This window comes from Colias croceus, chromosome Z, assembly GCF_905220415.1.
Source record: "Colias croceus chromosome Z, ilColCroc2.1".
Lineage (NCBI taxonomy): Eukaryota > Metazoa > Arthropoda > Insecta > Lepidoptera > Pieridae > Colias > Colias croceus.
The window spans coordinates 8443704-8457233 of NC_059568.1; the positions used below are offsets into that span (position 1 = coordinate 8443704).

At 33.5% G+C, this 13530-nt stretch overlaps 2 protein-coding genes across 2 annotated transcripts in view; both read left to right on the top strand.

Annotated features, from left to right (window-relative positions):
• LOC123704961 (laminin subunit alpha) overlaps positions 1-1000 on the top strand; it is a 35161-nt gene extending 34161 nt beyond the window's left edge. The window contains exon 62 of the mRNA XM_045653473.1: positions 579-1000. Coding sequence (XP_045509429.1) covers positions 579-841 — 263 coding nt within the window. The 3' untranslated portion in view covers positions 842-1000. The remainder of the gene's footprint in view (positions 1-578) is intronic.
• Positions 1001-4255: 3255 nt separating this feature from the next.
• On the top strand, positions 4256-7986 carry LOC123705487. Its single transcript, XM_045654270.1, has 5 exons — positions 4256-4371; positions 4460-4535; positions 4665-4760; positions 6502-6752; positions 6895-7986. Exons 1-5 carry the CDS (start codon positions 4360-4362, stop codon positions 7066-7068), a joined length of 609 nt encoding a protein of 202 aa, XP_045510226.1. The 5' UTR covers positions 4256-4359; the 3' UTR covers positions 7069-7986.
• The last annotated feature ends 5544 nt before the right edge of the window (positions 7987-13530 follow it).

The following is a 13530-nucleotide window of genomic DNA, read 5'->3' on the forward strand; positions in this document are numbered from 1 at the left end:
AATATATTTTTGGTGAAAAGTTACTTTGAAATTTTTATGTAACTTTTTATATTTCTTTTTTGTGTAGGCACATGACCAAATGTTAAAAACTATTGACCATTTTTTCAATTCTTCTTAGCTATGAGAATTTAGTTTTTAAATTGCTTGGGCCGCTTAAATGTTATAATATGATTGACCTTGAATGTAATAATTATTATGCTAATAACTCTGGTAATATCGCTGACCAATTATTATAATATACTGACCAATCATGACCAGTTAGTAACAAAATAAATGAATTTTGATTGAGCTCTGTACGACCAAAATGGGGAGCTAATTTTTTTTGGATGACTTTGTAATTTAAAACTGATTAAATTTTTTCTGTGTAAGTAGGTACTTACGTAATATAAGTGTTTCGAATTCATTCATTACATTTAGTCATTCTCAATTGTGATTTTCCCCTTAACAAAATTATTCGACTGCTTCGAATTTAAACACTTTGTAAACACATGCAGGAAAAAAGTGGATACCTTTCCATGATTCCTTCTCCTTAAAATAAATTGTTAACCATTAACTGATGAACAATTAAAAACCCGCAGCGGTAAAATCTCGGCACGTGGTGTCAGTGGGCGTGGACGGGCACTTGTCGGACGCAGGTCTGGGCCAGTCGGGCTCCACGGACACGCGGTCCGCGCTGTACGTGGGCGGGCACGAGCGGCTCGTGTCCAAGGTGCGCGGCGTTCGCTCGCGCCGCGGCTTCACCGGCTGCGTACGCAACATCGTCATCAACGAGAAGCCCGTGCACATCCCGCTCTCCGCCGCTAAGCGCAACACCCACATCGGCGTCTGCCCCAACGACTGATCGACGCATCCAAATTTCATCATTTGCAACAATACTTCTTAAGCATTATCAATACCAAAGAATACATAATTTTTATTTTTTACTCAGTTTTTGTAACTATCTACCGATCTTCAGGTTCTGTATTTGTTCTGAATTATCTTGAATAAATTAAATCAATTATTTTGGTGCTATCATTTTATATTTCCTGTACCTAATTTCTATATTAATAATTTCGTCAAAGGGTACGGTAGACTCGATCGAAACCTTATATGAATAACAAAACATAAAAAAATATTAATTTTGAGTCGACAACATATATCCGCAAAATTCGGATTATGGAGAATTTCGTTAAATTTCAATTGCACTGACAAACCAAGCAAACCACAGTCGCCATCTTGGGTAGTTAATAAACGTTCCGTTGCTTAGATACGCCTCGCCAACGTTTAGTGAATCATAACAAAAAATACTTTTCGTCAGTCGTTGACGTTTCTCGAAAATATTGTTTTTGACACTTTTTTATGATATACTTTTTGTTATGTGTTTTTGCTTTAAACCTAAGATTGGCCGATTGCGATAAAAACCATAGAAAGAAGAATACTAACCATAACCTTAGATTACAAAATAAAAGACAGATGGAGCGTTGCCGAACTAAACCGAATAATTTATCGTCATTTTCAATAAAGCTATGTGTGCTGTCATTTCACCGCTGCACTGTACGTACACGGTGCTTCTGTGTGCGTGTAATGTTGCCAGATATTGAAAAATTTCCCAAATTTTTCCCCGACTACGGAAAAAAGAGGGTTATGTTTTTCGAGTTTATGTATGTATGTATAATATTTCTTTGACACGCCCTGCAGTATAAACCGTTGGACCGATTTTGAGTGGTGAGGTTTCATTGCAATGATCTGAATTATTATGTTATAGTAGAGCCATTTTAATAGGCAACATTTGACAGTTCAACAAAATTCAACAACGTAACCTAGTAACGACGACATAGAATAACATGATATTTTGTTTTGTTAGATCTGCACATTTGCTTAACTTTTTTCAATTACGATTATATATTTATAATAATAATGACCGACACAATTAATTTTAAGATTTCATTTTACTGATAAACCATTCTAAACATAATAAACAATTTATAAATTGAAGAACTGACGTCGCTACAATTTTGTGTCAATAAACCTTTTTTCTTTTTAAATACTAGAGATGTTACTCTAAAAATCGAAATCCGACATCTAGAATCAAATGAATTGATTGCTTGTGAATAAAAATCATTATAAATTAATAAATTCGATTGACAAATGTTTCAAATCCGTATCGATTAATTCACTTTAATCGATGTTTTTAAGCAGATTACCTCTCTTCGAAGATAAAATTGATAGACGTCAAATGTTGCCTATTAAATTGGCTCGACTATAGTGGCGGTAGTGACGTAGGCTATATACATAAATGATAAGTCAAGTTTTAATTTTTATTTAAATTCTTTTATTACATAAAGTACCTGTCTACTAAAGTAATTGACAAAATAATTGTATTCAATTTTTTATTAAATAAATTACATAAAAAAAGTTTCAATATTAACTATAATAATTATATTATTTATTATTTTTCAAAATATATAACTGCGAATAGCGGTAGTTTTTAGTCGAGAATACGGGACATTTTATTTTCATCATGGAGTTCACATAAATTAAATCGCTAGCGAAAATGACTATGACGTTTTTAAGCTTTATAAAAGTAACAAAATAATGTATTATGCTTTTTAAAATAATCTCATAATGATCATGAACCTTTAGTGCACTATACAAATAATCACATTCACGATCGAAAAATCCAACAGCATTACCCTGAAGATCTTTTAACCATTTTACCGTTTTACCAATAAAAATGGCAAATTCATTTTCAAAATACTGGCAACATACGTTGAAGTTTTGTATTCCTTCATATCTGTAAAATTATTATTCGTTTATAGAAATAAATCAGCCAAATTTTACAGCGATTTATTATCACAAGACAGCATTTTTTTTACTAAAATTGCAAACCCTTTTTGACGTATTTCATGACACTATATGCGCTATAGCACTGGTTCAGCGACGTATTTGCTTTTGATTTCGTATTTTCTTTGACAAGGGCGACGGGCGGTTGTCATGCTCCATCTGTACTTTATTTTGTAATCTAAGACCATAACCTTAAGGACGCTATAACGTATTTTTACAAAAACACGCTGTTTTTCGGTACCATTTTAACTTAAAGCAATTACACGTGAGAACATAGTAATATCTTAATTTAAAGATAATATATTCAGCTCTACGTTCATCTTATAAAAATTGTACGACGTCATACAAAATTGTCGCTGAAATACGTTTTTTCCATCACAATAAACGCATAAAATGCAAAAAAATGGGGTCTAAACCGGTACCATTTTAGGAAAATTAAGAGCCTAATCTATCTTCTTAACTATATCTTATTGAGGGATATATAGTCCTTTATATATGGTGTAATTTTTATGAATCTAAATCAAAATTTTATTTCAATAATGAGCTAAATTAAAAATACTTGTCGATTTCTTCATACATTTTGTTCTCGCGGTTCGTCAGACCGCGCTCAGAAGCGCTCTTGGAAGGACGGGTGTATCGCTCCTCGTGCCAAAAATAAAAACGAAATAAAAAAGATTATTGTGCGTGCACTGTCTTTTTCGTGATTTGAAATATTTGATACTTTTTATGAGTAAACTGTATAAGTTTCATATTCCAATTATTTGTAATTTAAAATTATGTTTTTAAAATTACCTTGCCTGAGATCCTCTTTTTTATGGGTTGTTGAATAGATTGGTGGGGTAAAACAATTCAAGATGGCGTCGATGAAAATTTGGCTTTTTTTCGTGATGGGTGTCATTTTCATAGTTTTTGGGGTAGCTATTACCGAATATGAGGTCAAAACTGAAATCCAAGATGGCGCCGACGAAAATTTTACATCTTTTCGTCATGGGTGTCATTTTCATGGTTTTTGGGGTAGCTATTAACGAATATGAGGTCAAAACTATAATCCAAGATGGCGCCGACAAAAATTTTACAACTTTTCGTCATGGGTGTCATTTTCATGGTTTTTGGGGTAGCTATTAACCAATATGAGGTCAAAACTGAAATCCAAGATGGCGCCGACGAAAATTTTACATCTTTTCGTCATGGGTGTCATTTTCATGGTTTTTGGGGTAGCTATTAACGAATATGAGGTCAAAACTATAATCCAAGATGGCGCCGACAAAAATTTTACATCTTTTCGTCATGGGTGTCATTTTCATGGTTTTTGGGGTAGCTATTAACCAATATGAGGTCAAAACTGAAATCCAAGATGGCGCCGACGAAAATTTTACATCTTTTCGTCATGGGTGTCATTTTCATGGTTTTTGGACTTGAAAACTAAAAACTTGACTCCTTCATTTGTTTGCAACGAACCTATCGGAAAATACCCGATAATTTTGAAGCTCTTGTGGTATTATATAAGTGAATAAATTTGTTTGTTTTACACACATCATGCCGAAAATCGTAAATATTTCATAAAATGTTTCGTTGGTCGTGTCTCTGTCTTCGTTTAGTCTTTTGTTTGATGATACCTATATCATTTTGTTATCAGCCGAATCTCCGTGCGTTTGGTAAACATTGTCACAATTGTGGAAAGTGGATGGAGCGAAGGGCTCTTCGCAAAGATGGTGAGTAGTATTTTAGTAGGTATGTGGGCAGGTTGTGTTTTTAAGTGAATTTTGTTTTGTTTTCTTCTTAAAATGTGGATTGTAAGCCTTCTGCATTTAAAAATAAAATTAGTACTTATTTACTTCCAGTGACATGCAATTTTTGTAATGGCAGAATATTTGCAAGAGATGGCAAACAAAATCAAATGTGCAGTCGATGTGTGGAGTGCGACAACATTATACTCGGTAAGCGGCTCAATATTTTTTCTCTATAATTCGACAAATAATAATAAATGACCACATGCATAGCCTGTGTTGAGGTGTCATGAACACATACAGAAACAAACGATTTTTTCACCGTTTTTCTCGATAATGAAATGAACCCCTTCATGCGCAAGTTTTACTTGAACTTGGCTGGCTCCAAGAAGCTTATATCTAATACACTGGAGATTTCGGTATGAACATTTGACGTGTAACAAGAAAATATTGCCCAGTTCATGTTTTTTATCACTTTCACACCTAACTTGGTATTGCCACTGTTAATACGAAGTTTTCCCAAGGCTACTATGTATGCTGTAATATTCTGTGCAAAAGGTTAGTTTTTGTACATGAGTATGTTGATAAATTGCCAACAACGTCATTCAGAAGCATTGTTGGATGAGACAATTATTATTTATGCTAAATAAAATAAGTATCTGAACCAATTATTAAAAAGCGATACTCCCTGATTATGGGTAGTTACCATTATAAAATTGTAGCAACTCTCACTTTGACAATATGGCATAAGTGTCAAAAAAATTGCGTCGCTTCGAATATTTAAGTTAATATTGTTGCTTATTTAATGAATATTTTCCGAATATAAAGAATGCATTGTATTGTGCAAAATTGCAGAAGTGTTTGGACACCAAATTCTGGCATAAAATTTCACAGGCAAGTGTATATTTACGTTATTTACAATATTCCTCAATACTCATGCATTTACCTGTTTAGAATAATTTCAAAGGCAAAAATTGTCTAATTTAGCATCATTTTAGTAAGCAGTCATGTTAAATTTGTTATTTCTCTAATACTTTATCATTTTTCAACAAGTTTTCAATAAACAAATTTAACAAGTAAGGTAACCATGATGACAAGTTTTTTTGGATAGCGAAGAGAATATAATATTGTAATAACAATATTATGATGAAAATTTAGAACACTATTTTAAAGATTGTTACTAGTAATGAAACAACACACGACATCGGTATTGCACTCACATGTAGTTATAAGATTGTTCGTTTTTAAATTGAAATTTATATGTACTTTTTTAAATTACCTCATATTTTTTTGTTTTACGTATTTCAGCTTTACAAAAAGTAAAATAAAAAGAAATATATGTGCCCATCAAGGTTAATGAGGATTACGACCCAGAAAAACATACCTTTTGAAAAATAAACTTTGTAAAGTTAGCTGAAATTTGTGCAAGGCTGCTATAAACAGTTTTTCTTTGATGATTTTGGCTTGAAATTGACCCGTCGAAGCAACGCGTTTAAAAAGAAGATCTGAGTAGCTTACAATTTGGTAAACAGCATCTGATGCAAAACACAACGTTCCTCTATTTACAAAGGATGTTAATGCTATATATCGGTTCATATCCAAGCTTTGTAGCCAAAAGTTATTTAAAACTATCATTCTATACCAATTAAAATTGTATGTACCTATAAAGTATGACCAGTAATATTATAATATAAATACTGTTAAAAATATATGTCGTTATTATTTATAGACCATGATTTTTAGTTTTTTCTATTTGAAAAATCCTGAATTTACAAACCAGCGTGGTCACTCGACAGAAAGAGACAAAAAACATGACTGACGTCATTGTAGGTCATAGTTTCTTGTTTCAAGTTAATGGTCATAGTGCAATCTCCAGTGTATTAGATATAAGCTTCTTGGCTGGCTCTTATTATACAATAGACATTATTAATTGTATAATATATTTTTGCAGATAATTTCAATTATTGCGAGTGCTGTGGCCTAGAAACAATTAGGCAGTTAAGAATAACTAAAGCTCGGACACTTTTCAAACAAAGGTTTGACCTTTTTCCAAAAAATCTAACTGCTCCTGTGGCATCTGTTAAATCACTAGCTGCCTCTACAATACAACCTGTAACTGCTCCTGTTGCATCTGTTAAATCCCTAGCTGCCTCTACAATACAACCTGACAATTCCCAAGATTTATTTTATGATGACTTTTGGGTAAGTTAATGGTGTAAGTCACTGAGTACAGTAAAATGAAAAATAATACTTATTACCAGATAGAGATGCGAGGATATACCTACATACATTCACAATAGTTATTATTATTTGAATATTTATCTTATATATTTTCTCCTTTAAGGTCGATAACGAAGAGTTGACGGTAGTCGAAAAGTCGCTGGTGACTGATGATGTTTCTTCGGACAACGAGAAAAAACAAAAATCAATGCTGTCAGTCTGCAGTGATTTGATTTCTTTAAAAGAAGAGGAGAAAGAAAATATATCAAATGGCGGGCAGACCCCCGAAAAAGCGTAAATATTCAAGCAGGTTTAGTACAGAACATCAGCCCCCCAGGACTAACTATGTATATTTAGCACTTTCAAATAACACCATTCAAGTATCAGTACATTCAGTTGGTTCTATGATTTATGAATGTGTTCAATGTCAAGCACTTCATTTTTTAGGTGAAAAAATTAAAAATCATTTTAAAAATTGTTGTCATAATGGGAAGGTATACATAGACCCAGATAGAACATTAAAGCCAATTCCAGATATATTATTAGATTTATACAAAGGCAATACGTCGGATGCTAATCATTTTAAAGCTAATATACGACAATATAATTCAGTATTTGCAATGGCATCCATAAATTCAAACTTGAACACACTCCCTCCAGGATTTTTCACTTATAGGGTACAAGGGCAAGTTTATATAAAAACTGGATCTTTGTTTCCGTTGCAAGGTCATAAACCACAATACAACCAATTGTACATAATTGAAGATAAAGCAGCATTAAATGAACGATTATCTGATTCTAGAAATAACATATGTAGAAGCAATATAATGAGGTCTTTACAAACAATGCTCAATGAATCCAATCCTTTTGTCAAAACATACAAAAGAGTGGCTGTAATTTTAGCTGAAGAGGAGTTAAAAGCAGCCTCAGAAAATCGACCCAAATATTCGGTATCAATGCATTTTTGTAAACATAAATCTCTTGATTTGCGTCGGTATAACACACCATCAAATAATGAGGTAGCGGTCATCTTTGTAGGAGAAAACGGTGAACCTCCATTAAATATAGACTTCTCTGTAAAAGAATATTCTCAACATTTAACTACACTCAAATCAACCAGTCCCAATATTGATCCTTTAGCCTTTCCTTTACTTTTTCCTAATGGAGAACTCGGATGGCATGAAAATCTTCAACACAGAGAAGAGAGTCGAACTGCTCGAAGTAAAAAAATTAAAAAAAAAATTTAATGCTCACATAAATGTGGAAATTTGTTCAAGTGTCAAAAGTGTGAAATATATTAATAAATATATTTATAAAGGTCATGACCGAGCAAAGATACAAATAACAGTAGCGCCACAAGAGTCCAGTGATCAATCGACATCAAGTAATGAACACCATGATGAAATTAAGGCTTATATTGATACCAGGTATGTTTCGGCTCCTGAAGCAGTTTGGCGAATATTTGAATTTTCAATGCACAAAATGAGTCACACAATTATACAGTTAGGTGTTCATTTGGAAAACCAACAAACTGTCGTATTTACAGATCAGAATGTTCATGAAGCAGCAGCTAGATCAGCTGAAAAATCAACATTATTAGCATTTTTTGAACTAAACAGAACAGAAGAAAGTGCTCGACAATATCTTTACACTGAAATTCCGACACATTTCAGATTTATCCATGGACAGTGGCAACCACGAATATCTCAGTCAGCGGCTGATAAAGTAATTGCAAGAATGTATAATTATTCCTTTTCTGATCGGGAACGATATTATCTCCGGCTATTACTTCTTCACGTCAAAGGGCCAACTTGCTTCAGAGATGTTAGAACTTATGAAAATATTATTTACAACTCATTTCGAGAAGCTGCTCAAGCAAGAGGGCTCCTTTTTGACGATCAAGAATGGGAAAGATGTTTGAATGAAGCAATTGATTTTAAACTTCCTCGGCAATTACGACAGCTGTTTGCGTTAATTTGCGTATTTTGTGAAGTAACTGATCCAAATGCTCTTTGGGAAAAGTTTACATCACATTTTATCGAAGACTTTACAAGATCACGCCCTGAAATATTATCCAAACAGTTGGCTTTACAAGAAATTGATGAAACATTGAAACTCCATGGTAAGAGACTAACAGATTTCGGACTTCCGGAACCAGATATTGGTGAAAATAATGTTTTCTTATCTGATCCTGTTTATGACTGTGAACTTGAAAAAGCAAATGGCTATGAAAAATACCAAAAATTGAACACCGAACAAAAATGTGTGGTCGATACAATACTAAACGCTGTGAATAATCCCACAGAGAGAAAGCTGTTTTACCTTGACGGCCCTGGAGGAACTGGAAAGACATTCGTATTTACAACTATTTTACATATTTTAAGATCTGAAAATAAAATTTGCCTACCCATAGCGTTTTCCGGTATTGCAGCAACTCTGTTAGATGGTGGTAGAACAGCTCACTCGCGATTCAAAATTCCAATTAATTCAGATGTAGATTCTACGTCTCATATGTCGTTAGGGTCACCAGCAGCTAATTTATTGAAGGAAACTCATTTAATCATTTGGGATGAAGCACCCATGACTAAATGTCATGATATTGTTGTAGTTGATCGACTCCTTCAAGATATAATGAAAAATAAATTACCTTTTGGAGGCAAAACTTTGTTATTCGCAGGAGATTTTCGTCAGATTTTACCAGTTGTAGTTAATGGGTCACGAAATGATATTAAGTATAAAAGCTTCAATTAAGCAATTTTCAATGTGGCCAAACTTTACTCAACTCCAATTGGCTCATAATATGAGAGCGCATGATGATTTAGAGTTTGCTCTATGGGTATTAAAGGTAGGCGATGGATCAGCTAATGAAGATGATGACGACCACATTGAACTGCCTCAACGATGCATTGTAGATAATTCAATTGTAGACCATATTTTTGGTGTTTCCCTGAACACAAATGATTATAAAAGTTATTCAATGAAAGCTATCCTTACTCCCAAAAACGATGATTGTTTTCAATTGAACGACCAAGTTGTCGAAAAAATCCCCGGCCTGCTTAAAATTTATGAAAGTTCTGACGCTGTGGTTGAGGACGACCATAATGATGTTTTAAACTATCCCGTAGAATTTCTAAATACTATAACGCCTGCAGGACTACCACCACACATTCTAAAATTAAAAGTTGGTTGTATAGTAATGCTTTTGAGAAATTTAAACCCGACTGTTGGGTTGTGCAATGGAACCCGTCTTATTGTTAGAGCGTTAGCTTCACGTGTCATTGATGCCGAAATTATTTGTGGTAGCCATGTGGGAACCAGAGTTTTTATTCCTCGAATTCGTCTCCAGCCATCTAACAGTCAACTGCCTTTTAAATTTTGTCGGCTTCAGTTTCCCATTCGCATAGCATTCGCTATGACAATTAACAAATGCCAGGGACAAACTTTCGACAAAATCGGTATATTTTTACCTAATCCTGTGTTCACCCATGGACAGCTCTATGTTGCCTTCTCTCGAGTTCGAAGATTCGATGATGTAAAAATTCAAATTATCAATACCACAGAACAAGGCTTGAAAGGTGATAAATATTTATCGAAAAATGTTATATATAGAGAAATTTTGTCATAATCAACCTGTGATAATAGAGAATATTTTTTTATAAGTACCTTTGCCAAATTCTCGGATAAGTACTCATTGTAAATTACAATTTACATACCTTTATAATAATATTCTATGGATTGTATCTTTTTGTAGGATTATGCCATTGAAACAGTCAAACTGAACATAAAATGTTCAGTAAATGTTTTATTAATTTTATATAAAAGATAGAACTTTCTTATATAAAATAAATAAAACATTAGATGTATACTTCCTCTGCTGAATAGTGACTTGGTTTGTAAGAGCCATGCAATGAGACAAGGCATTCTGTGTTAAAGCTGATTTATCCCTAGGAAAAGGTAGATAAGGCCTAATCCTACTATTATTCTTGATTTAGCCAGTTTGGTTAAAGAACCACAATTTCATTTTTTATTTTTAAAATTAGTAAGTACTTATCTACCTGTCAAAGTAGAGAAAAAGACTGAGTCTAAGGACTGAGTGCTTAAAAGAAAGAGGTTTACACAGAGTAAACCTTAAAAATTATATGTTTTGTTAATTTGTGTTAGTTTATTTTGAAATAAAAATAATTTGTGTAAAAACTTTTGCAGTTTTTATTTATTATATTTATTAAACATAACGAACGAAGCTATACCTTATACGAATCTATGCCTTGCTTATTCCTTTAATATTCCTTGAGAACCGATGACTACAGAAATTTCTACCTACATTTTGCAACTAGACGTGTATTATGAGTCAAATTTCACCCGAGCGAAGCCGGGTTTTCCACTAGTAAATTTATAAAATGGATTTCTCGGGAGTATTTTTTGAACAAAGGCTTACACGAATTCATCGCCTTCAAATTCTGTATTTCTTTCGATAATATTTTCAATGAATGTGTACTATCAAAACTCCATAAGTAGAATTATTTTTGAGAATGCTAGTTAATCATAAAATAATAACTAAATAAAATAATGAGAAACAATTCATTCATTCTCTAGCCACACAGACGCAAAGAAAATAAAGAAATTGCCTATTGTATAACAATTATTACAAGTTTCTTTACAACTTATTCTAAAACCTCCAAATAGAAAGTAAGAAAGAAAGAAATGTTATTTTACACCACAATTTTATGAAAATAATATTTAAGTAACTGATATAAAATTGGTAAAAATAAAATAAAATGGTAGATTTATGACTTATCAGTGTGGTTCTAAAAAGGGAATTGCTCAGCATATGATACACTTGAGGCTTCAAATTTAAGAATAATTATTTTTGAGGAGAACTTAAGATTCGAAAACGTATTAGACTAACTTTTCGTATTAGACTGTGTGACGCGCTTGTACCACATGAGTAGATAACCAAACAACAACCATAGCCACGATCGGTGGCAACGGAAGCTAGGACGGTTGGGTTGGCGTGGCTCGAGGTGAAGAGCGTAGCCCAAGACCGAACGCGATGGCATGGCAGCGCACTTTGGACGCCCTCTGCCCCACTTTAGGACATAGGACATTAAGAAAACTAAATCATCTTTTATTAGAAATTATGTGTTTAGCCCATTAAAAAACCGCGAGAAAAACGTAAAGTTTCAGTTTCAGTTCAGTTCAGATTAAAATAAGATAAAGTTTGTATTAAAAACATGTTTTTCAAACACTGGTTTACATTTAAATTGTAGAAATCTAATCATTAAAATCTCAGTCCAAAAGATTTATAGAATCAGGTATTATCTCTATTTCTGATATCGTAGAATGATCAGAACTTTCATTATGCTCTTATTAATTTTCATTTTACCGGAAAATTCAACATTGAAACAAAACCAAGAAGGGTATGTAACAGCAGCTCTATATAATTCCATACAGAGATAATACGTGCGGTCACCACCAATAAATAAAGACGACTGACGGATTTTTGGATTTTTTGACTAACAGGCTACCGTCACCTATCGCCCGAATTTTTTGCAATTGTGTATGACTCTGAATTGACTCCTATTTCTTCCTAACAAGGTGCAAGATGCAAGTGCATTGTTTAGGGCACTTACGATTCAATGATTCGGGGTGATTCGGGTGTTTCTGGAAATACGATAATTAGGCATGCGCATTATTAATTTTGGAGTTACTGTACATGCCTGCATGAAGATATTTTTCAAAAAAGGCCTTGCAGTAATACTTCCGGACCTCTTACCGCAGTACGACATTGGTTGTGTTGAATTTTAAGTATTTTAAGTAAAACAACCAAAAATCATCCGATATTTTTGGTAAATTATACTCTGTCCCTCTCTGTCCATTATATTATTTGCTTTTTGACAACTTCACGCCTATGGGCGTATTCAGAAAGAAAGCTTGGAACTTATAAGCGCTTATCGGCGCTTGTAAACGCTGGTTCGTTCTACATAAAGAAAGCAGGTTGAAGCAGACCAAAACAAATTTTATTTGGCAGCGCCCAGCGCTGACCAGCACTTGTTGAAGCTTATCGGATCTTGTCGGCACCGATCAGCGCTTATCAGCGCGTGTTCATATATTTTCCTGCGCGGGTTACCAGCGCTGACAAGCGCCGATAAGCGCTTATAAGTTTCAAGCTTTCTTTCTGAATACACCCTATGAAGGATTGTATTGCTTAGGTTAAAATGTCATACAAGCATGACATACAAGTAATATCTTCATGGACTAAATTAGTGCACAAGACACTACAAATAGTCCATTAAAAAGTTACATTTGGGGTTGCATTTCTTAGAGGACGCAATTTTATTTTTTTGATGTGTAGAGGGGGTTAGTGTGTAGCTATCACCAAGTTTGTGGGGTCGCCACCCTTGTCCCACGGCCGCCATCTTGAAAATAGCGGAACATATGGCTTATACGATATATCTAAAAACTGTTTATATGAAAAAAAATTTTCTTAACATTATTTGTTGCAAATTAAATTCTCTACAATTTTGGTCCAGTAACTTTTTGTCATAGAACTATAAATAAAAAAGTTATAAGCGAAAATGTTCAGATAATAGAGATATTTATATTTTTCAATAAAACTTTTTTTTATCATTTTGCGAAGAAATGATATCAGACCATTTTTGTAGATTTTTTTCGAGGAACAACTTTTACATACAACATTTTTTCATAAAGTCAATAGCTAAGGTTTTAAAGCGCTCCGAAATTAGTACTATTTTTCAGTACT

Bases quoted from the DNA above. Each gene is read 5' to 3' on its own strand.
- LOC123705487 (XM_045654270.1), top strand. The intron at 4,536-4,664 runs GTGAGTAGTATT...ATTTACTTCCAG, and splicing joins AAGGGCTCTTCGCAAAGATG to TGACATGCAATTTTTGTAAT. The intron at 4,761-6,501 runs GTAAGCGGCTCA...ATATTTTTGCAG, and splicing joins GTGCGACAACATTATACTCG to ATAATTTCAATTATTGCGAG.